Here is a 24258-nt window from a genome sequence, read left to right on the forward strand (position 1 = left end):
CTGTTTCTCTTGGGCTGGTGCATTGTTTGACTTGTTGCCAAAGTTAAAAATGAGATGAAAAAAGTATTTAAAGTGCAGAATTTCTTTTTTATTGTAACTTCTTCCTAATTGTAGAGTCTACAAACTCCCTGTATAGACTTTTGCTCTCTTGTACTGGGACACTGCAGATTGAGAGTCAACCCTGTGGAGGTAGGGAGAAGAAAAACCTGGAAGATCCCTGCTTGTATTTTCTTCCATCTTGGGCTGGGCAGAGATGGAGGAGCTGGTGCATTCCCCCTTTGCAAAAGCCTCCTACAGTATTGGGGAGCTGCCCACAGCATGCATTATGCTGTTAGGAGTCTACACTGTTTCCAGGGAAGCAAGGGGAGTTGTGCAGGGAGTCTGTTCCACCTCTACTTCTGCCTTTCATGGAGGTACCAGGACACTTGGAGATCTGACAACATCCGTAAGTTAAGAGAAACTTAACTGATGGAAATATATACATGTATTCTGTTCAAACAACGTGCACTGTAGACTCCAGGGAACATTCAAGAGCATTAAAGAGGCTGTGTGACTGTCCACCTCCTATAGAGCAGAGCTCTTGGGATTTGAGAGAAGAACAGTTTACTCTACTTACAGCTCCAGGTCCATAATGAGCAAAGGCACCCTGCAATCCCATCTCCCGAAGGTACATCAACTCAGCAGCTCTTCTTGCCATTTCAACTTTGTGAGAACCTGGGGGAGTCCAGCCAATGCCTCTGAGCCAGTTCAAGTCAGACTTATATTTTACCTGAGGGAATGAAAAGTACTTTGTTTGGATCTAATCAAATCACATGTCCGGGGTATTCAAGAGAGCATATACAGAGCAACAGGTTGATAAGATACAAATCATTCATTTTCAGCAATGAGACTGTAGTTCTTTCAAAAATGTGATTTTGTTGATAGGTGAGATCTGTGAAGCACAGGCAGGTCCTTGCACTTGGAAGGACAGTGTCGCTCAGCTATACTTACATCACTCTGCAGCTTGTAGGCCTGCTTTGCATGCTTCACATTTAGTTGCTCAGGATCACAAGTGTATTGGTGCATAGGCTGCTTGTAGTTAACATTGCTTGCAAGCTGTTGGCTTCTCTTAGCATGGAGGAATCCTGGCTGGTTGAGGTGACTCTGGAACTGTCCCCTGTTTTGGGCATATTCACTCCTGTACTGGTTGTCACTCTGGAGTTTCCCCACTCTGAGGACATGCCTGATTTTGGGATCATCATTTGCACTGAGGAATCCAATCTGCTGGCCTCTGTCTCTCAGGAAGGCTTCTCTGTATTTGTACTGCAGGAAGTGCAGAAGAAAATCTCATTTTCCCATTCATATTTTCTTCAAATTCTGTTATGAAATAACTTACCCTCCCCCTAGCTATCAATAATGCTTCCTATATTGCTCAAAGACCAAGGGTTTGTTTGATATCAAATTACATCTCCTAATCTAACAAAACACTTCAGAAGAATGCCTCTTGGGCTAATTTTTAAAGGATCTGGAAAACTTAGAAGCCCCAATTACTCAACTCTCAAAAGCAATCAAAAGTCCTCCTGCATGCCCAAAGCACAACTCCTCCATCTTTGGTTTCCTTGCTGTCGCCTCCTGCATTTCAGATGACCCACTTTATTCTAGATCATACTTTAACTACTCACAGCCTAGTACCTAGTTTATTTAACTACATCATAATATGTTTCCTTTCCAAGAATAACTCTTCCAAGTGAAACACAGTGGCCTGGTCTTGAACATTACTAATGGGAGCCTCTGGTTGGAAATCTTTGCAGTTAACCAGCAATTGGTTCACTGGGTCACCAATTTTCCAAAGCAAGATTCACTTACATCAGAATTCACCCATTTTTATAGGGTGGCATGGGAAGAGGGTTGGGAAGTGTTGAAACAGAACAATTCTTACATCACTAGCAATCTCTCTTGAAGCCTTTGCTGTCTGGAACGGGATGGCGTCAATCCTAAAATCATAGCCAGATGCCCTTGTCTGTTCCCAAGATGTTTTATACAATTTCTGTGTTGAAAAGAAAAGAACAAAACAGTCATTTCCCCCTGCAGTTTCTTAAACGCAGTCCCATAACTGCAATAATAAATGTTTTACCCTACTGGGTTTATTTATATCAAGAGTCATCAGTACCATCTCCAAGGTTTTGATCCAGTTCTATAGCACTTCAACTTCTTTTCTATTCACCATAATGATAAAATGCCTCATCTGAAAAGTGCCACCAGGGTTTTCTTTTGTACTTGAATGTGGTTGTTTTTGATGTGATTTAATTTCTATTAGAAACTGTGATGCATCAGTCACATCAATATTGCATTGATATTGCCCTTATTCTCTCTTTTGATGCATCCACTTGCAGTGTCTTGGGTTTCGTGGCATCATAATTTCAATACCAGTTATTTCAAGCTTTTCAACTGATCCCTGTCTCTATCCCCAGCCACATGTGGCTTCATTAACTCATATGGAATAACAGCCGGTTCTAACATATTTAATGTGACTTTGAGGATGTGAAATACATTTACATCCTGAAGAGAAATTGCTCTAGATTTGGTTCTTCTTCCATTAGTAGTTTTCTTAAAATATCTTCCTGTCTGCAGGTCCTGCTACACAGCCATGGCATCTAAGCTGACCCTTTGGGCTGTCCTTTTCTGATTTTATCCATTTACATTCTGTAAGACTTCGGTTCACACTTTCTGCTGGTTGTCAGTATACGAAAACAAGCACAAAATCCACTTCACATTTCAAAAGATATTCTTCTGTTTCACTTGTGAATTTAGCACTAGGTGGTGCTTAATTTGAAGGTAAACTGAGATTCCACAAATCTTACAAGACAGCCTGGGTAGAAGCAATGCAAGCATCACTGTACACCCTGCTAACCCATCTAGGTCTGATCTTTCATTTGTGTGCAATCACCCCTTTGCCTTTTTACCATCTCCTCAATCACTTCAAAGAATATAAATTCTATTTGTTTATTTCACCTACAGAGCAGGTTTTTCAGTTTTGCTCAGGTTTAGAGAACCTGGCTTTGACATACATGAAAGTTTTTCATTCCCACACTAGTCTCTTTTCCTTGATGACAGCTACGAAGTCAACTCCCCAAAGTAAAAGACTGACTTACATCACTGATGTAAAGTGCATTTTGGCGGGCTCGGATAAAATCTGGATGATCAGGAGGCAGGGTGTACCTGTGCCTGGCTTCGGAGTCTCCAGCCTTGTACAGTCTCTGTGGAGTCAAAAGTCATTGAATGCAACTGATGCTGCAAGCAATGTCAAGATCAATTATTTTATGCACTGTAATACAACAAAAATCAAGATAATCTATAGTAAAATGAAACCTACATCACTGCACTGGAGGTAACTGGTTTTAGCATGAATCAAATCTGGAGAGTCAACCACAGAAGTGAACTTCAGACTTTCCGGCTTCTGACGGTACCTTATCTGAGAGGGGGGAAAGGCAAAAAAGACAAAGGAGAAACACACAGGATGTTTCTGTTAGTGATACCTTACAATTCCAAGTGTGTGAGAACTGCAGTAAAACACAGAGGCCATCTTTCTGAAGCCATATTATAAAAATCTTTCAGCTAGGGAATGGGGATGTATCATTGCTGCGGTGCCCAGGCACCAAACTTCTTACTTTGTGTGTGCAAGAAGGACTTCCCACTGAAAATTCACATGCAAAAAGCTTTTGAACACTACACTTTTGACAGCTCCTGATTTTTTTCCATTAATGCATGATACTGAGCAGGAAAATGTCCCTTCATCGTGGTTGTCAATGCTGCATCTTTCTATATCACTTCCATAGCCACCTGCTTAGAATTTCATAATGGAGTTTACTGCATTTATTTATTGCTACATGTTTTGTTTATGCTCTTGTGCTTCATTCGGAATGGAAAATATTCAGCAGGTGTCACACAGTGGACTTGCATCTCCTGTACTGCTTCTTGGTAACTTACACCTTGTATAAACAGGCTCCCACATCAAAAGGAAATGATAAGCTACATTCGTAAGTGTCATGTAACAAGGAGCCTTGATGGTAAACAATTCCTACAGACGTGCTATCCCATGAAAGATTTATCAGTTACCTCGCTGATGAGCTCTCCAGCCTTCTTTACACTTTCTATCTGCGGAGATCTCAGAGCCATCCAACCAACTCCTTTCATGAAGTTCAGGTCTGATTTATAGCGATGCTGTTAAAAATGAAAATCGTTAGCTATCCATTTTGTATCCACAGCTATTAAGGTTTTTTAGAAAGACTCCCTGATTCATATTAACATTTTGAGGTTTTTCATTTGCCATGCACATATCACATCGTAAAGCCAAACTGTTTGCATTTGTTCATTCCACCAGGAATTAAATAATGTATCATATGCAAGTTACAAGAGAAGGCCCCACGAGTGAATTAGTATGACTCAAAGCAATGAGTAATAACCTGTTTGTACTGGGCGTAAAAGAACCCCTTTTGAAATCATTTTCTGAGGTGAGTTCAAGTCAGGAATACTAATTATTTTATCTGGTGCACGCTTCCTCATTAACCCCATTTGTAGGGGGACATATTACTCTTTCTTTACTCACATTAAAGACTTGCTCTACCTCCCAATCCAGTAAAGAAAACAAGGGAGACCAAATAAAGAGTGAAAGCCAATGAAGTACCCAAAATCCCAACAATTCTGACTTCTGCTCCAGAGTGAGTGCTCACTGCATGACTTTAATACAATCATCCATCTTTTCAGGGTTTTTTCCCACCTTATATGCAAAAGAACAGCTCTCTCAAGTGTGTTGTAAGTTACTCTGTTACACAGTAAGGTTATCAGACCTTCATGATTTCTCTGGATTCCTAACTTGTGGAGTCTGAAGGCAAAGACCCAATTGCTGAGGTTCCTACTCATCTCCTATCCTGCTCCTTTGTAGGCAAGCACTGAAGCACACGCCATTAGGGTCTAAGCACATTCTGCAAAACACATCTGGGCAATTAAGTTATTTGTGATGACCATTGCTGTTTGCAAGGTGACCTTCTAACATAACCCTCCGAGCATTTAAACATCTGCTCAAAGGATTCTGCAAGTAGAGCAGTGGCTGTCAAGCCACTGACTGGCTGTAAGCCAAAGAGCTGAGAGATGATTATGGATAGCCCTCAGCTCTAAAATAAGTACCATGGACCACAGTGGTTTTCCATCAGGTTCATAACATTCACACATATTCCATATGTGAGGAGCAATTGGATATCTTGCTGCTATGAATACATAAGTTTACAAATGGTCTTTCTAAAAACACTGCCCAATGTCAATATACAATTTGTGCCAGTCACTCAAAGCTTTGTTATTGCCAAATTAAATTTGCTCTTAACAGAAGGAAAGCCTTTACCTCACTCTGTAGCATGTGGGCTCTTTTGGCCCACTTCATCTTCATGTCCTCTGGGAGTGCTGTAAATTCATGGAGTCTCTTTCTGTAATCTTGATCACTTGCTAAAGCCTGGGCTTTTCTGGCATGGACAAGATTCACCATGTCCATGGGCAGATGGTACTGAGACCACACTTCTTGGGATCCCTTCTTGTACTCCTGTTCACTCTGTAATTTGGCAGCATGCAAGCAATGCAGCAACCTGTAGTCATCCAGAACACTTCTGGCACCGATATGCTTTCCTCTCTCCATCACAAAGTTGTGTTTATATTGGTACTAAAAATAAAAAGGGGCAAAAATGAAAAAATGCCAAACTTAAGACCATCTACTCTAGATAACTAACTTAGGATAAGTCACCAATATGTCTATGCTGTCTGTAAAAACAGCCAAGGTATGCAGCACTAGAAAGTAATTGCTCTCAAGTTTAAATACCACAGTAGTTGCAACATTAAACTTAAGCACATCTCAATACATTCTCTGAATATGCCCAAAGCATTGATCATGTTTAACCTCAGATGATGTACTTTTATTATCCCTCATAGAATTTTATTCCCATCACTAGGAATAAGAACATAAGAGAAAGAAACAAAAGACAGAAGAAAAAAATCCATACACAAGACAAACATCATGCACTCCATAGCCTTCAGATTTGCAAATGCCACCCAGCTATTTGAAAGAGTAAATTCAGTCTTCCTGGATCAATAACTATGTTGAGAAGCCTAAGATGGTGGTCTGAGCATAAGAATAAGCACCAGCAACCCTTCATTCTCATCTTAGCTGGGACTATGACTCTCCCTATGATCTTGCATTTATCCTCTCTGTGAAATAGTGATGATGATGATAATGATTATTTATACAGCATCAACAGGGTGCTTGGAACTTTAAAGGGAAGGCCTGGGCCCTGAAGAGTTCATAATGTAGTTGAAATGGGATAATAACACTTATCTACCACACAAGAGAGTTGTGGGGATTAAATTACAGTAGCTAATGTTTATAAAGTGCTTCCAAGATGAAGGGCCAAATTCAGATCTGTTGTAAGTGGATGTAATTCTATTATGGACTTGTACCCTTTAGAGCAGATCTGAAGCTGTAACCAAAAGCACTCTGCAAAACATGGTTAAGTATATGTTATAAATTACAGCTAGAAATACTTGCTCCATAAAACAAATACACATGAAATTTTTTGCACATTTTACACATTTAGAGATAAAATATATAACTAAATACTACACAAAATGAAGACTTCTTGTACTAAACTTAGCTTAATTGTCACTTGTTCACAGGACTACACAAAATGAAGACTTCTACTAAATTTAGCTTAATTGTCAGTTGTTCACAGGATTTATTAAATTTCTCCAAAGGAAGGGATGAACTCAGGCTTTCTGAGAAATAGATACCATTGTGTCTGAGTGTTTTGCAAACAACAATCCAAATGAGAGGATATTTTTAAGGGTAAGAAGATTTATTTCCTCTATTTCAGAAATTAAGGGGACATATATTTACAGGAGCATCCACTGATTCTTCTTCAGGCAACTCCTGGTTTTCAGAGATTGAAAGAACGTTCAGCTGCTTCTGACTTCATTTCAATTCAAAAGCACTTCCAAAAGTCAGCTCAAGCAGGCTGGACAAAATTAGTGGGCACTTTTATAATATGAGGAGCTGAAAGCTTGGAAAGGAGAGCAATCCCTCTGATTTGTCTGTCTGCAAATACTTTAATTCACTGGCTACTTCCCACTGGAAGTTGTTTAGCCAAGCTTGGTTCCCAGTTAGCAGCAATTCCTTCTCCTCTTTTTTTTTTTTTTTAATTCACACAAAGAATCTCATTCATAAGTAATATATTCTGTCTCACACTTGTCTCACATGGTTATGGAGTTGCTTTAATTCAGTAAAACCTGCTTTAGACATTGTTTTACATGAAGTTAACAGAAATTAGGCAAGAAGGAAGGTTGAATCATTCAACTCACATCACTGGCAATTTCTCTGGAGGCCCTGGCAGTCTGGAACGGGAGTGCTTCCGTTGTCAGCTTGTAGCCTTGAGCACGTAGATTATGCCAAGATTCTCTGTATTTTGCCTAAAGTAGGAAAGGCACATGTAGATTGCTGTTTCACTTTTAAATGCACAAAGGAACAAACAAAGGAACCCTCTTTCATTTGTTATTCTGTGTTACAGTCTCATTCTTCATAATCAAAGGATTTTTTGAAATTATCTTTGGGAAATCCTACTAACTCAGACAAAACATGTCTTATTCTTTATGTAGATTTAATTTACTCACTTCCACATATATGCTAATGGAGATAAATATCATTACAATCAAATCAGGGAAAGCATAGATAAAATACACTTAGAAAGTCCTCTCCTTCTCCATCTTCCTTGCCACTGCACAATTCATCTTCCATCCCAGATAAGTCTAAGGAATACAGAACAAACTCTTACATCACTGAGGTTGGCTGCATTTATTCTTGCCCGTGTAAACTCGGGCAGACCCAGCGTGGGTGTATAGTGATGCTGACTGTCCTCTCCTGCTGCTTTATACAGACGCTAGGAAAGAGATCAAAAAGACAATTGCAATTAATTTTCTCTATTGTTTCAATAATCTAACAGCAGTACTTAAGTTGTTCATGATGATGAAAACTACAGTCAGCTAGCACAAAACCCAATTCAGAGTATAGCACTGTAGTTGCATGGGGTATTTTACCTGGGCATAAAAACCTTTCACATTAATTTTTATACATGTATCATGATGTCAACCCACTACTTTCTTAGCCTTGTATTTATATGCTCCCATAAGGCAAAAAGTGGACCTAAGAATATTAAGGGCACCAGAAATGTGTGTTAAATAAAAGGCCAGACATTTCTGGTAGACCAGCCATATTTTCTAGCTTGTTTTTTTCCTCATGTTATTACTGAGGATTTTTGATAATTTGTCTTGTTTTTAAAAAATTAGAAAAGTGATTCTTTTTCTTTTAGGAAGCCTCTAAAGTGGACCATACTAAGCAAATGAGCTCCCTCAAGAACACCCCACGGACCTTATTTTTTGAGGTTCTGTTACTTGAAAAAAAAGCCCTGATCACAGAATGCTATCATACAGGCACTACTTAAGCTTTCTAAAAGAGACTGAAAGGAAAATGTCATAAAATGTTTGGAAATAATAAAATGCAATCTAACTGCGAAAAAGCACAAATCAGTGATGCTTTCTTTCCTTTTTGATGCATTTTGCTTTCAGAACAGGGTTGTCTCTTCCCCACTCCATGCCTAGCTCACTGCATTTTGAAAAGCATATTTTCTGATTCACGTTAGGAGAGCCTACCTCATTAGCAATCATATTGCTGAATTTTGCATGAAGGAGGCCAGGAGAGTCTGTCACCGACGTGTACTTGAAGGAATGTGGCTGCTGACGATATTTACTCTGCGTTCACACACAAAGAAAAATGAACAGAATAACTAAATTGTCTTGTCAGATAAGGAACTTTTTCTAATATCAGTGGTCTAGTACATGCTGCTTTTGCTTAAAACTTAACTTTGCAAAATTGCTCTAACCACTATACTCATTTACCTTTTGCTAGTCTGAATCCGATGCGTTCAAATCTCACAGGGGAAATGAAAAGTAAATAAGGAATAAGGTGTAAAAAAATAAGAGAGAAAAAAAGTGCTACTATGCTGAATACAGCAATAAGGTTGTTTCACTCCTTGGTATCATTAGTCCTGGCTAGTGGAACTACAGCAAAGGCAATCCAATCCAGAGTGAACCTGCTGGACAAGCCTGCTGAAATTGTTTTGTGGGGAAAATGAATTTCCACCTGGCCTGTGTCCCTATGCCAGAACTGTGAACAAAATTACTACAGGATCACTGCAAGCAGGGATCCATCCAGTAGAATACAACTAGGAAGACCACTTTTTAAAATTTTTTTTAATTTCACATCTATGTGAATATGTGTATATAGGTCCAAGATTTGAAACTAGCAGAGACTGTAAGAGAACGCAAGAATCCCTTTACAGATGGGGGGAAACCAACAGCAAGAGAAGGCAGCAAGTAAAAAACAAAGAGGGTAAAGCAGGAGCAGAGCTGAGGACAGTATAATGTACTGGGGACTCTGCAGGTCAGTCTAAGTTTGGAGAAACGGTACAAGGTACTAATTAGAGTTAGCCACAGCCTTATTTTTCACAGAATCACAGAATTATTAGGTTGGAAAAGACCTTTAAGATCATTGAGTCTAACCATTCCTGTCCTCTACTAAACTATAACACTCAGTACCCCAGGTACCCATCTTTTAAACGCATCCAGGGATGGTGACTGAACCCCCTCCCTGGGCAGCCTGTTCCACATCCTAACTCTTTCAGTGAAGGATTTTTTCCTAACATCTAATCTGAACCTGCTCTGGAGCAGCTTAGTGCCATTTCCCTTTGTCCTATCTCTTGTCACCTGGCCAAAGAGACCATCGCCCACCTCTCCACAACCTTCTTTCAGGTAATTGTAGGTGGCGATAAGGTCTCCCCTCAGCCTCCTGTTCTTCAGGCTAAACAACTCCAGCTCCCTCAGCCACTCCTTTTAATTGAAAAAGCCCATTTTAAATTTTAAAATAAATAACATTAAAAAAATCCACCCCATTCTGGGTCTGAAACATGGGAGAAAAGATTTGTGAAACCAGTTAGCAAAGTCTGCACAACCTTGAACTCCATCAGGTTTTCCCATCTGCAGTTAGGACACAAATGCAATGATCAAACGCAAGGGGAGGGAGCCTAGCATTATCCAGTGAGTCACTTTGCCAGCCCAGTTTAATAGAAAGACATCTGGCAAACTCTTGTTTGTAGTGGAGAAATCAAACCCCTCTTTTGTTACCTCGCTGATGAGTTCAGAAGCTTTCTTCTTTCCTTCAATCTCTAGAGCCCCTGGAGTAATACATCCAACTCCTCGCATAAAGTTCATGTCAGACCGGTATAAATTCTAAGGGAAACCAAACAGAAGTAATAACAAGTTTGCAGTTGAGATGCCCTATATTTATTAATCCAAAAATATACAATAATGGTATTTAAATAAATCCATTAAAATTTGTATTGACCACAGAGAGTACACATACATTACCCAATGTTCTTCTGTTTACATATGTGTCCCTGTGCATACAGCCCAGACAGATTTACAGAACAGATGCTGAGGAGTACCAAGTCTCATGAACAGCAAATGGAAAGACCTCGTAGAAACATGAATTTCATTCATATATAATACCCAAATCACAACTATATATTATTTATTTATTAACATATATAAAATAAGGCCATATAATAATGTAGAAAAGCAAATGAAAATATTTTTATATAAAAGCTGGTAACTTTTTAATAAGTGGAATTGCAGACAAAACACCCTTGCTTTTAAACAGTTCTGTATGGTCATAATATAAGTAGGGAACAGTAAGGAAAAATAGCACTGAGTCACTGTACAGATTTTGTTTAAATATTTTCTAGACCACCCAACCCAGCAGTGACTCACTGTAAATATTACCTTTTTCAGAAATTACCAATAGGTTACAGGTAGATACATCCTGACAAATACTATTTCATTTGATGATGAGAATAGTGAGGAGGAGGATCATCTTATTTTCTGCTTCAAAAGAATTATAAAGACCAATCAACTAGTAAAAAGTAGATATGCCTATTCAATGGATATTTGAAAACTGCTACTGCCTACTGAGGGAAGAACTAGCTCCAGTTAATGAGGTGTTTTGGTTCAGTCAACCACTTGTAATGGAAACAGACGATGCCTTCATTTTACTCAGCCACCCAGAAGAACATAATCAGATCCCCTTCTATTTATGTCTCTCCATTGCTAATCTCTAGATTTAAAGGCATTGCTGTGCACAAGAAATACCCTTGTGAGTTGGAAGGGAAAAGATGACAGCGCTAGAGCTTGGTCCTCACCCCTTGCCAGCTATTAGCACCAGCTGGTAAGTGAGTTAAATTCTGAATTCTGATACGTGTTGCTGGCAACCAGCATCTCACTCCCAATTCAAAAGAGAGGCATGGATGGAAACCTGCTTCACAAGCTCTAATTACATGTGTTTTCACCTGAGTTTGGGCAGCACAACTAGCATCAGATGTTTACACTTGTTTGAACACAGTCCGCCCTCTTTGGGTGAAAGCGATATATAATAGCATTTGGGGGCCAAACTTACTTGTTATTAAGGTACAGCCTCTCCAGAAGTCTCCAGAGGCAATGTAATCTATTAAAAGCCTTTTGCTCAAGGCTCTGTGTACAGACAAAGCCTATCCTTGAATTTGCAAAGCATTATCCAGTCAATTTTACTCAAAATTATGTAGGGAATTAATCTCATCCTTCTTAGAATATCAGTGGTTATGTCTTGGACCAGAGTTTGTAAGTCTCCTACAAATCAGTTTTTTAACAGGCATCTTTCCTGTGGAATTATACATGAATTTCATCCAGATGCAAGTCAACTCACATACCAGTTGGTAAACAGTTTGCATGGTTAGCAAGATCTCAAAAAGAGTATTTCACTGACTGTGCAGTCATCCTCACTTGCAAACACTTCTTTGCTCGATTATCAATGACTACTGTATTTTATCTCTCAGTAGGGTGATCACACACGTTGTTCAACTGCTCAATAAGATAAATGTCTCATTCCTGAACATAATCAAGAGGGAACAGCCATTGTTTGTCCCTCAACTGCTGCTCAAATACATACTGACAGCTGTCATGATCTGGAACAGAACAAGCTTGCACCAGAACCAACAGGGAAATATTGCTGGAATATTTCTTTTGCTGCAATTACCTCACTCTGCAGTTTGTACGCATTCTTGGCACATCGCAATCTCACATCATCAGTCAAAGAAGTGTACTGATGTAGCAGCTGTCTGTATTCTTGCTCACTGACCAAAGACTGGGCTTTCCTGGCATGTACCAAGTTTATCATATCCAGCGGCAGGTGGAAGTGAGTCTTTGCATCCTCAAAACCTTGCTTATATTTCACCTATCAAAGTAAAAACAGGCCACAGAGATAACACAACACAGCAATTAGAATTCAGGTTTTGATCAGAAGAGACATGATCCATATTCCTTCCATTTTCCACTATAAATTATTATTTTAAAAAGTAAGTTCCATAACTTGTTTAAATATCTGTCAATAATCTCTACTTATACAGAATATGTGGCAGACTTATTCTTCATCAAAATAGCAATATATAATATTATATTCAATTAAGCTGAGATATTATTTACACTTTAAAAAAATGGATACGTTGAAAGTATTCAATTATCAAACTGAAAAGTTAATTCTTAATTCATAGCATTCTAGAAAACGCAACAAAAAGGTGAAGCTACTGTCTGAGCATCAAATACAGTCAGTCATTATGGACAGTTTAGGTAAGATAAATAGTTCTTAGATTATTTATGTGTTTAAAGACAGGCAAATATGTCACCGCTTTCTGGATCAAGCCACAGTGTTCAACACACAGAGAACAGTTACAATGAACAAATTATGTGATTCTCAGCATATGCCAGGACCAAGTGGGAACCATTCCCCAAACAAAAATGTCCAACTTAGATTTTCATCACTAACTTTGTGTCTCTACCATAGTAGACTTCTGTACAAAGACCACTTCCAATTCTCAATTAGATCTGCCTCTGAGTGATACTTCTGCACAGTAAAATACTCTATGCTAAGCAACAGTGGTGTGCAGCTGGGAAATGTGCAAGAATGCACAGTCTTCTTATATTGTCAAATTAATGTTACTGTAAATTCTGTAAAAGAATGGTAGGAATATCATTATTATATCAAAGTAGCTGGAAAGTGGGAGAGAAAACCCCAAGTTATAAGTAGTATGCTGTTCCACAGCTGTTCCACAGTTAAGGGCATCTTCTATGAAATGCTGCTTGCTGTTAGGAAACCAATTGCACAATGCCCACATCTTCTTTCTTGTACTTACATCACTCTGCAGTGATGCAGCATGGACTGAATGAGCAATATGAATATCACCATCCAGGCCACGTGAGCCAACCATCTGTCCTTTCATTTTCTGAAATGCCTCCTTATACTTGTACTAAAAAAGAAATAAGAATAGAAATGTGAATAGAAGCAAAGTGAGTATTAGTCAGTTTGTTAAAACCTGGATAAAAGGAGTTTCACATTACAGAAAGAGAGCTATGGACAGTAAATTCTGGCTATAGTCAATATGATAATAAATCTGAATGAACCTTAAGTGGATGCTAGCAAGACCTCATCTATTCAAACATTTTAATATTTTGTCCCAATTAGTGAAAAGCATAAAAAATACACACAAAGAACACTTACAGATAGCTTGGCTTAGTTACCTGCTATTGCTGAGGTGGTGCAAGACAAGAATCTGGTGCAGGTGCTCAGAATCAGCCTCTGAGAAGCCTTTTCTCTACCAGCTCTCTAGCAAAGTCAGAGCAACTGCTCTCCTATGCTTAAAATTAATCTGTATATCTTTACAACCTTTAAAGGGCACCAAAGACAAGCTCTGAAGGGTAGAACATGCTGAATAAACTTTCTTTTCCAAAGCTAGCTTAGTTAAGTGGCTGACAGCTGTTAATTCCTGCAGTTGTCTGGTCACTGAATCAGGTCAGCTTTGCGACTGGATGTTTGCTTTTGCAAACCTTCTTTTCCTCAGTTACCAGTAACACTTCATTGTGGCTTTGCCTCCAAAAGCACAACTAAACAGACTGAGGCCAGATGTCTCCTAGGCATAGAGTTGGCTGGACATGCTCTTTCCATGAAGAGTCACACAGCAAAGCAGAAACAGTGACTGACAGATCCTACTGGACAGTATCAGCAGTAAGTTCACGTACATCACTTATGATTTTACCCGAAGCCTTTGCTGCCCGGAAGGGAATGGCATCTAGTTTCAGTTGATAGCCACCGTCTTTCATCTTTCCCCAGGACTCCTTATAGCGAATCTAGGAAATATGGAACAGGAATAAAGCAGAGTGCTGTTCAGAGGCCTGACACTGCAGCATGATTGCTAGCCTAACAATGTTACCACAGTAGTTTCATTCTATTCTAACACAGCAGGCTAACATAAATGAAACTACCAATACACAACATGAATAATCACATTACAGATGTCCATTGTAAAAATGTATTTGTCCATTCTTTAATCTTTCTAATTTAGGAGAAGTTTGACAAGAAGTTTGATGTCTCATATTACTTGAGAAACATTTAGACCATAGAATGATCATACACCAGGGAAAGGAAATAAATTTGTCCTGTGTGGGACAAATAGCAAAGCACTATCAAGTTTTTCACTTTCTTTTAAAATATTAAAGGTCAGATACACACCTCACTGATATTCATAGCATTTAATTTGGCCTGAAGGATTTCAGGAAGATCTGTTGTTGGTGTATACTGATGCTTTACACTCTCTCCATGCTCCCTGTACAGCCTCTGCCAATAGAGATGAATTTCAGTAGCAAGTACTCACAACACATTCAATCACTAATTCAGAAAAAACACTGACAAATAGGCTTATGGAAAGCAAAGACTACAGAGAAGTGACAGAAGCATTAATAAATATAGGCAATTGTATCAGTCAAAAAGTATTCAAAAAGCTTTGGGAGTCTGATACACCTATCAGATAGAGCTTGCTAGAAAGGAACTCCTTGATGTTTTGAATGTATAAATCAATGTATATGGAAAGTCTTTATTTGAATATTATTTTGATAAGACTTCCAACATAAGTGAATAGGGAGAAGGAAAATAAACATCATTTATGCAGGATGTGCAGCCATGAGCGTCCCACCAACACTGAAATTCCAAAGACATCTAGGAAGCTGAAATTCCCAAACACATCTCTCCTAAGTTGTTCAGTTTTAGCAGATAAATATGATGGTAATTATATGTGAAATTACTCCAAATTTATTTCCAGAACTAGTTGTAAGGCAGTGCTCAATAGTCAACAGGAAGAGAGCAAAAAAACCTCATAAGGTGACTGATCCTGGCACAAAACAGGTGTCTGTGTGGGCTACTCATATCAGACCTTGGAGGAAGAATATAGGGTTGGCCAAGGACCCCAGGACTAGCTAGCTTTGGGTATCTGCAGACACGTAAGAGGAGTTCTGTGCAGTTAACTGGAACTTCCCCTATAATGGCTATGCCAAGCTCACCTCACTCACATTATTTTTCTCTCCCAGCTTCGTTCCTTGTTACATTGACACCATAATTTTCAGATGAGTACAGGTAGCCACCATATATATTTTTTGGCCTTAGATATGACCCATGTCTTGACCATTCTTTCTGTGTGAGGGCTTGGGACCTTCTAGATTAGAATGCACCTCTCCATTTCACCCTGCTGCCACTTTCTTTGGCAAGGAGGCCCACTTGTACTGCAGCTCCAGAAGAGGAAAATTAATGAGAACTCCACGTGTTAAGAAATAGAGCAGCAGACTGATTTTGACTGTGGCTCAGTGGAACAAAATGACTTATATTTATCCTGCCTGAGATGTAAGCCTTTTGGATCTTATTAATTAAACCAAAGACATAGACACTATAAGTATTAAAATAGCATGTGTTTTACATGAAGTCTTTCATCTTCTTCTTCACTTTAAAAATATCTGTTTTCACAATAAAACATCCTCTCATATTTGAAACTTGTCTTTTTTGAGTGACTTTTGCTTATTATTCACTACTGTATTATCCCAGTTAAGTCTACAATATTTTTAAATCGCTCTTCTATTAAAAATAAACATGTTTAAACACCAAACAGCCTCAATTCTTCCCTTTAAGGTTTCCCCTCCTGGATTTCTCTCTCAGCAGGATGACAGCTTGAAATAATTTGTTTTTTCTTCCTTGTCATGCTGCCTTACATTTTGTTTCCAAAGAATATGCAGAAACTGAAATTTGAAAGATCTGTTTGACAAGGGTAAAGAACACCAAATGTGTTCTTCCTCAACAAATCTCAAAAGGCCAAATGTCTCTAAAGGTCAAAGGTCAGTCTTACTACTGAAATTTAGTTTTGGAAAAGAAAATTTGGACAGAAAGCTTTTTTTACATGAAACTCTATTCACTTCAGTGGAATCTTTATGACTTCCTAGTTCAAGTTAGAAACATGCTCTTTGTGAGATACACCACACCAGAACACAGAAGTTTCATGGTTCCCAAGGATAATCTCAGAGAGAGAAAGCCAGTGCTTCAATCAGGTCGTTCAAAGAGGATACCACTCTTATAATCATAATGTATATACATTATAACTTACATCCACAGCCTGGTTATAACTAATTCTAGCCTGGATCATCTCAGGAGTGTCTTTAATACTGGTAAACTTCAAAGCATATGGATGCTGACGGTACTTCTTCTGTTGAGCAGAAAAAGATCAAAGCTGTGAATTTTGTGCTGCTCTTTCATGCTATTTGAAAGAGAAAAATCATAGGTTGCTAGAGATTAGAGTGAATTTGTGAACATAATTATTATTCCTCTTTCCTCATCTTTATGTCCTAGGTACTTTCAGATTAATATTTGTTTCAATTTAACAATAACCTTTTGCCGATTAATATTAAAATATTTCTCCCTAAATATAAGGAAAACATTTCAAGATCAGATTCTGCCTACCTAAATACTCCAGGACTCAGGATTTGAAAATCTTTTTCAGATTATTCTGACTGCAGCATGACTGATTATATTTTTATTTATTCTTTCTTTAAGCAAGAAATTACACACAAGTGGAGCGTGTTAATAATGGCAACTGTTACAACTTATTATTTCAGGGGTAAGTCTTCTTCCTAACACCTACAGCAAATATATGTAGCCATTAACACTGTGCCTAATTGTTATGATATATCTTCTGGATAGTAACATTAATACTGCTTGTTTGAAAGTATGGATCATAGCTTCTAAGAGATCTTGTTCTAATAATAATAATTAAGATGAAGACTGATGGCAAAATTACACTTTTTCCATATGAGCCAGGTCACTAAAAGCTTCCCTTCCTGCATGAGTTCTCCTATACCAATCAAAACTCTTATCTCTTCTCCAAATACTGCATACTAAATTCCTCCCATGCCTGTGATGAACTTCCAAGGCAACAAGCATGTTCCTGGCACTTCGGAAATTGTTTCTATCTCAGTGTCCTAGTCTAAAGGCTCCTTTAAATGAGCTGTGATCCACAGAGGTTTATTTAAGGGAATATATTGATTCTTTGGGGACTCCAATGTAAAACACGTTAAGATATTACAAGGTTATGAGCAATGTTTTGGTTTCAGAAACAAATCCCTTAAAAATTATGCAATCTCACTGAGTTTAACTGGGTACAATAGGCTGCTCGGAACAAAAGTGGTTTACGCTTTGTCCTGATCAGCTCTAGAGTCAAATAAGAGTTGACCAGGTCATCTCCACATAAGATTCCTAGAAATGTAATCATGGCAATTGCTTTTTAACAGTATTACAAGGGCTAGTCACTGTGTGTATTTAAGAATGGAGGAAGCTCATAGCCACCTAAATTATTTAGTGCTCATAAAAAGGTTAAGATGGACAATCTAGCAGAGCTAATTTCTATTTGGCAGTTTTCACTACTATAACATCAAACTGTTGTACCTACATGGATTCACAGTTACTATCCCAGCCAGCGTGGCTGTACTAGCTTTTATGAAATTACCTTGCTTTACATTAGCTGAGGATCTAGGTTATTGTGTCCAAAAAAAAAAATCACCCTTCTTCATATCCCATTATGTGGGAAAAAATAGATAGCAATCAGGCACATGTGAAAGGATGACCACATTTTTCTGTTATGCTATTATTGTCATTGAGTGTATGGACAGATGACTCATGCATCACCAGTGGTTATCTAAAAAAATCACAGTATTCAGTCTCCTACTGTAGCAAATTTGGCCAGTAGGACTGTCTATGAAATGACAGAAACAGAATACTATGAATGTTTATCCATTTCCACCAGAACCTCCTTTGGGGGTTCCATGGGACTGGCACAAAGGATTCTAGAGTTCACCTCTTCCTGTAAGTGACACTGGTTATAGGGAGAAATATGGATGAAAACTAGCTGGGCCGACAGATAGCTACAGACAGAGACATCTATATGAATTTCAATAGGTAATGTGAATATATATGAAGAAGGAGCCAGGAGGAACGTGCATCTGTTACAAAAGAAGGTTCTGGGTCCAATGACTGCATCTTTTCATCATCTCTCCTGTTTTGCTTCATTAAAAAGGTAGGCTAGTGGGTAGCAATTGAACACTGTTTGATTGCCATTATTATTCATAATATCATTTGTCACCTACTTTGTTTTTGCAAAGGCTATATGGACTCCTACTGGTGTGTGTTTGGTATCTGGTTTCTCTCTAATTACCAGTCCTATCCCTGGTTTTGAGGGCTTTCATGTGGTATGCCTTTTTCTTTCCCCTTTGAGTGGAAATTATTTTAATTTTATACAGACATTTTGAACGCATTATGCAGCAAATTCTGTTACATGCTGTCATGAAATCTCACCTCACTAATGAGTTCTCCTGCCTTCTTAGCCTGCTCCACATTTAATGACCCAGTGGCTATCCATCCAACTCCTTTCATCCAGTTCAAATCTTCTCTGTATCGGTTCTGACAAAGGAAAAAAAAAGTATTATTGTTGGTGTTCGTACACTTAAAATGCCATTAAAGGATTCAGACATCTCAGGAACAACAATCAAGTCAAATTAGTGCCTGCTTTTGTTTTATTCACTATTGCACAGTTGGAAGGAGAGCATAAAAATAATGGAATGAAATAGAAGTATCAGGACTCACCAGCACTTGTGCAATATGCTGTGCAAGGAAACTTTTAGAAGTGGTCTACAGCTCACTGTCATCTGTAATTTTTATTCTAATGTAATAAAACCTTCAGTTTTTATTGTACAAAGTGCACTGCTTAGAATATCATTAATGATTTGCAATGATAACAAAATTATAAATAGCATTTCCTAACCTTTTGTTATACTGGAAGGAAAGCATTTTGTTTTGTTTTGTCCATGTATCTTTAAGGAGGAAGATTGCTTCTCACTTTCCTCACAAAACCTCTCCTACCAACAGTCTACTGAACACCAAAAACTTGTGCAAGCACTACAGCTCAGTTTCTCAAAGAAGCCAGAAGGGTTTCAGAACTTATACTTCAACAAAACCTGTACACATACCTGTCTTAGTATCCTTGAAGAGTTCTGACTTTAAACCTCAGAATGGTAAGTCTGACTCTAACTATTTACAGTATCAGACAGTTCACCTGATGGTTACAGCTGAACATGTGGTCTTCTCCATAAGGAATTTTATCACCCATTTTATTACTATAAATTATTTAACCTCCCTGCATATTAGAAAAAACAATAATAATTGTACATCCTATATGAATCCTACTTTTATTAAGATTTGAAGTAGGCTTTGAAGAAGCCATGCTCATAAACAGGATTACAGCTCCCTCAAAAATATGACACACCTTAAATATATCTCTTGGGCAAATAAGTGGTTAATATTTACTGGTTTAGTATTAACTGTTTAACAGTTGAAATATTAAGGTGCATAAATAGGTCATGTCATTAAAAGCATAAACATCTGATGAAACTCAGTCCTGGGTGCTGGAAGGGGCTGAATGAAAGGGTGCTGAAATACAGTGAAGTCTGGACTTACATCACTTTGCAATCCATAGGCCCACTTGGCCCATGCCACCTTCATGTCAGTAGGCAGAGCTGTGTAGTGATGGAGTGATGTCTTGTATCCTCTATCTGTGATCAAATTCTGAGCCTTTTTGGCATGGACAAGGTTAACCATATCCATGGAGACCTGGAACTGATTCTTTGTGTCCTCAAATGCCTTCCTGTACTCCAGATCACTCTGCAACTTTGACATTTGAAGGGAATGAGCCATCTGCGAATCGTCCTCCACAGCTTTTACTCCAATCAGTTTACCCTTCATCTTCTCATAACCTTCCTTATACTTAACCTGTGAAGAAAAAGTATAGACCATGAGTAAATGGTCCAAGCTGTCAAGCTGACAGCTCTGCTAGTAGTAAAGCAACGGTGTTTAAGTGTTGTGACATGCTCAGTCCTCCACACAAGCAAGGAAGAAGTCCATTCACATAAGAGAACTGGAATGCCTTAAAAATTAGTAAGTGTTTATAAAGAATAAACCCTTTCTCAATATTAACATGTTCACAAAAAGGTATAAAAAATCTTTTCTTTTTGGTTGTCTCTAAGAAAAACAACATTCTTCAAGAGCTGAGGTCAAAAAGGTTCTTTCAGGTATTTTCTGGCCAGGCATAGTTAGTTTAAGTTATGATGTATCACAGGAGATTTCCACTTCATTCTGAGTTCTAAAATTCACCCTCAGGTCAAAACAAGAATAGGAAAACACAATCAGCAGGTGGGGGAAAACTCTGAATTGCTCAGAGCAAACCTTCTGACTAATTACAGAATGTCAATCACCCAAACAAGTTCTCCGTTGCTCCTTAGCATGAATCCAGTGAGGGTGGCTCAGGGCACTGAGACATATGTGACTTGTCCCCAACACTCTAGTAGCAACCTGGACTGTCAGCTGTCCTAAGAATAAAGAAGACTGATGGAGGCCATACTCACATCACTTGCTAGATCCCTCTTTGCCTTAGCTGACAAGAATGACAAAGCATCCAGACGAAGCACAAATCCTTTTTCCTTCTGCTTTTCCCAGCTACTCTTGTAGAGCTTCTAAAGAGATGAAAATTACACAGCGTCATTATTACAACCAGTATATTCTATTTGTTTTACAGTCACAGTGAAAGCTCTCAAGTAACATCAGAGCAGAATACACTCCATGCAACCATATGTCTAAGGATCAGATCCTGGCATCATCACCTACTGTAATTGTGGATACTCTAACCCCATTATCTCAGTGATTCCACTCACCTGGAAGCATGTGGAAAATACACAGCTTTGAACTCCAAAACTGACGAGTCTTCAGAACAGCAGATGCAATTAGTATTTCATTAAGACCAAGTAATAAAATTTAGACATAAAGTTTTTACATCTAAAACACTTGGATTTTCTCAGAGAAGGACCCTAACTTTTACCTACAGAAAACACATTTCAACAGCAGCTGTAACTATTCACAGGGGTGAGGGAATCCAAACATCTATCTCGTGCAGTACCTCACTGATATTGGCAGCATTTGCTTTGGCCAGTAGGAAGACAGGATAATCTTTGCTGATGGTGTACTGATGAAGAAACTGCTCTTTTCCTGACCTGTAGGCAACCTGTCCACAGAAAGCAAAGCATGGGTAACAGTCAGTAGTCCATGTTCAGTGTTGAAGGAATGGTGACTAAAACACCTCAAATATTCAAGGATTTGTTAATTTATTTGGTGAGTTAGTCTTTAGCATCATGACTTTCCCCACCCCCCCTCCAAATCTGAACTTAAAAGCTGTCTTGAATCAGGTTGACCAAATTACTCATGGTTAAATTTTATGGAAGCAGTGAAACAACAGGATACTTTAATTCTCTTTCCTAAAGTAGCTAGTTAACTTGCTATAAAGCTGGCATTAATTCATACTCAGTAGTAAATGTATGCAAGAATATATTTCATCCAATATTGAACTGCAGATACTTTTTAGGATTTTTAGCCATGAAACAAAGAAAACTAAGCTGAATCTGCAGAGAAAAATTGTAACCTAAATGTAATTGCTGAAATAATATTCCAGTGAGGAATAATATTCCAACTTTAAATGAAAATATAAAGCACCTTTTATGATCCAAGTAGCAAACATCAGCATTTTATATCCCAGGGCAACGCCAACAGAGAAATAAACTGCTCTGTTTCAGAAGCCCATAGAGCTGTTGGAGAAGCTGTTGAAAAGCTATGAAAAGATGTCCCATTTCACAAAGTGTTACATTTATTACATCTCACAGAAAAAGAAAAAAAAATATCCCTACTATCAAGCTCTAAATCCACAGTTACTTCAACACACATCAGAAAGGCAGCATTGTCCAGTACACAGGGGCTAAGTATTGGGAGTCAGGAGATCAGTGTGCTCCCCTGAGTCAGTCTGGTGTTGTCTTTGAGACACACAACACTCATTCAAGTGCTAGGTTTTTATTGATTCAAAAGGGCCAAAAGGAAACATGGTAGCTGCCTGAAAAAGTTCAATTGAGAAGCAATGTGCTTCATTCACAGTACAACTGAAAAGCTGTCAGTATCTTCAGTGCAAGGCACGATATATTAAAAGTAATAAAAAAAATATCTTGGCAATGGCAAGTCACCATTGTTCCATAATTAATTGGTTGGCAATTTTAACAAGAGTTAAAAGAGTTTTTGTAAACTTAGAAGTGAGTTGCTGTCAGCTAAGACCTGTCAAGGAGTTCTGGGTCAGCCAGCCCCAAGGAAGAATAGGGAGCATTCTAAAGGCATCCAGTTTGGGAAAATGTGTCTATTTTAGCATTTTACTAAAAGTACCTTAACAGCAACAGCTGAAAAACATGTGGTCTAATAAGGCTGATGCAGCTTTAAGAGGTCTGACAGAGCCCTCAGTGGAGAGAAACACAGAATCTGGGGTCTCTGTCCTAACATCTAACTTGCTTTGAAACGCAGCATGAGGATCAGCTGGGAATACTGTTTTCCCTCCATCTTCCTCAATTTTACTACTTTGTGGATAACCAATTTTCATGCAGATTATGTTCATGTCTCAAGAATATTCAGGTATCCTCTCATGAATGCATTTCAGCCATACTTGAATCCAGCCTACACCACCTGCAAGTTTGGCATCAAGGTGGTCTTGCAGAGGCATCCCCCCTCTTTCTGGCCTTGACATCAGTTGTAAGAAGCCTTACTTGGATATTTCCTTTCCTACTGGGGTTTAACTTTTGTTGTTGACCTAGTACAGAGCATTCAATGAGAAAATTCCTAAAATGAACAAATAAACCCCCTTAGAAGTAAGTTTGAAGAACCTTCATACATTGAAGGGTTTCATGACTAGGTTCTCTTCCACCACCATGTCAATGCACATATCTCAGGAATGATGACATTATGAGTAAGGTACTTGGAAAGACACAAATTCAGTCAGGGACTCACATCACTTTGTAGTTCCTGGCTTTTCTTGGCGTGCTTGATCTGAGAACTGTCAGCCACACTGGTGAACTTCAGAGCATCAGCCTTCTGTCTGTACTTTGTCTACATCAAATTAAAACAGGTTATACAAAAGTTTCTACAATATTTATCTTCCCCCAAAAATGCAGTGCTTTCAAAATGTTCATGACTGAAAGAGCCAAAAGTACCCTGTAAATTCCCAAGTCATTATTAGCACAGGTATCATATCAACAAAATAAGCTTCCAAATACTACCCAGTGCTGGCATTTTCTGCTGGGAGGACCCCAGTGCAGAGAAGGGTAGTGTAGGAGTAGTTGCTGACACTGCAAGCATGGATACTCTTTGGTGCCACATGTACTAGCTACGTATTTTACAAGATCTAGGTTGCACACCAACCAGTGAGTGTCCTTCACAAACTGGGTATGACTTAAGTCAGAACCCAAGAGACCTCATGAGCTACACAACCAATATCACCATCTCATTTTCTTATATGAGACTTCTCAAGCATATGCCTGTGCTGTTCAAATCACTGAACACGTTACTGAGATATTTTTAAATTATTAAGATACTTCCAAATTATTAATTAAATTAGAACTGGCAACTTCAGTGCCCTGAAAATAACAAATTCAAACTCCCCACCATCTATCTCCCAGTTCTATTCAAAGGAGAGCTCAGTATATTCACTGCAGTTAAGCCTCCCTGGGAGTAACAGCTATGAGAGCCCCCCACAAGGCTCAAGTCTTGGATGTTGGAAAAACCATCATGCTCCATTCATCCTCTGGTATCAGTACTTATATAAAATCTATTTG

General features: G+C 38.6%; 1 protein-coding gene across 1 annotated transcript in view; it reads right to left on the minus strand.

Annotated features, from left to right (window-relative positions):
* The window catches only part of NRAP (nebulin related anchoring protein), a 50387-nt gene that overhangs the window by 915 nt on the left and 25214 nt on the right, over positions 1–24258 (minus strand). Inside the window, exons 21-41 of the mRNA XM_084265004.1 lie at positions 23435–23533; positions 21519–21623; positions 20971–21078; positions 20027–20338; positions 18869–18973; positions 16629–16727; positions 14717–14821; positions 14227–14334; positions 13344–13457; positions 12191–12388; positions 10249–10353; positions 8719–8817; positions 7845–7949; positions 7375–7482; positions 5375–5686; positions 4096–4200; positions 3353–3451; positions 3132–3236; positions 1919–2026; positions 991–1302; positions 617–769 (exon numbers count right to left, since the gene is read on the minus strand). Of these exons, the coding sequence (XP_084121130.1) occupies positions 617–769; positions 991–1302; positions 1919–2026; positions 3132–3236; positions 3353–3451; positions 4096–4200; positions 5375–5686; positions 7375–7482; positions 7845–7949; positions 8719–8817; positions 10249–10353; positions 12191–12388; positions 13344–13457; positions 14227–14334; positions 14717–14821; positions 16629–16727; positions 18869–18973; positions 20027–20338; positions 20971–21078; positions 21519–21623; positions 23435–23533 (2964 nt within the window). The remainder of the gene's footprint in view (positions 1–616; positions 770–990; positions 1303–1918; positions 2027–3131; positions 3237–3352; positions 3452–4095; positions 4201–5374; positions 5687–7374; positions 7483–7844; positions 7950–8718; positions 8818–10248; positions 10354–12190; positions 12389–13343; positions 13458–14226; positions 14335–14716; positions 14822–16628; positions 16728–18868; positions 18974–20026; positions 20339–20970; positions 21079–21518; positions 21624–23434; positions 23534–24258) is intronic.

The sequence above is a fragment of the Gallinula chloropus genome, assembly GCF_964237585.1.
Source record: "Gallinula chloropus genome assembly, chromosome: 5".
In the NCBI taxonomy this organism is placed as follows: domain Eukaryota; kingdom Metazoa; phylum Chordata; class Aves; order Gruiformes; family Rallidae; genus Gallinula; species Gallinula chloropus.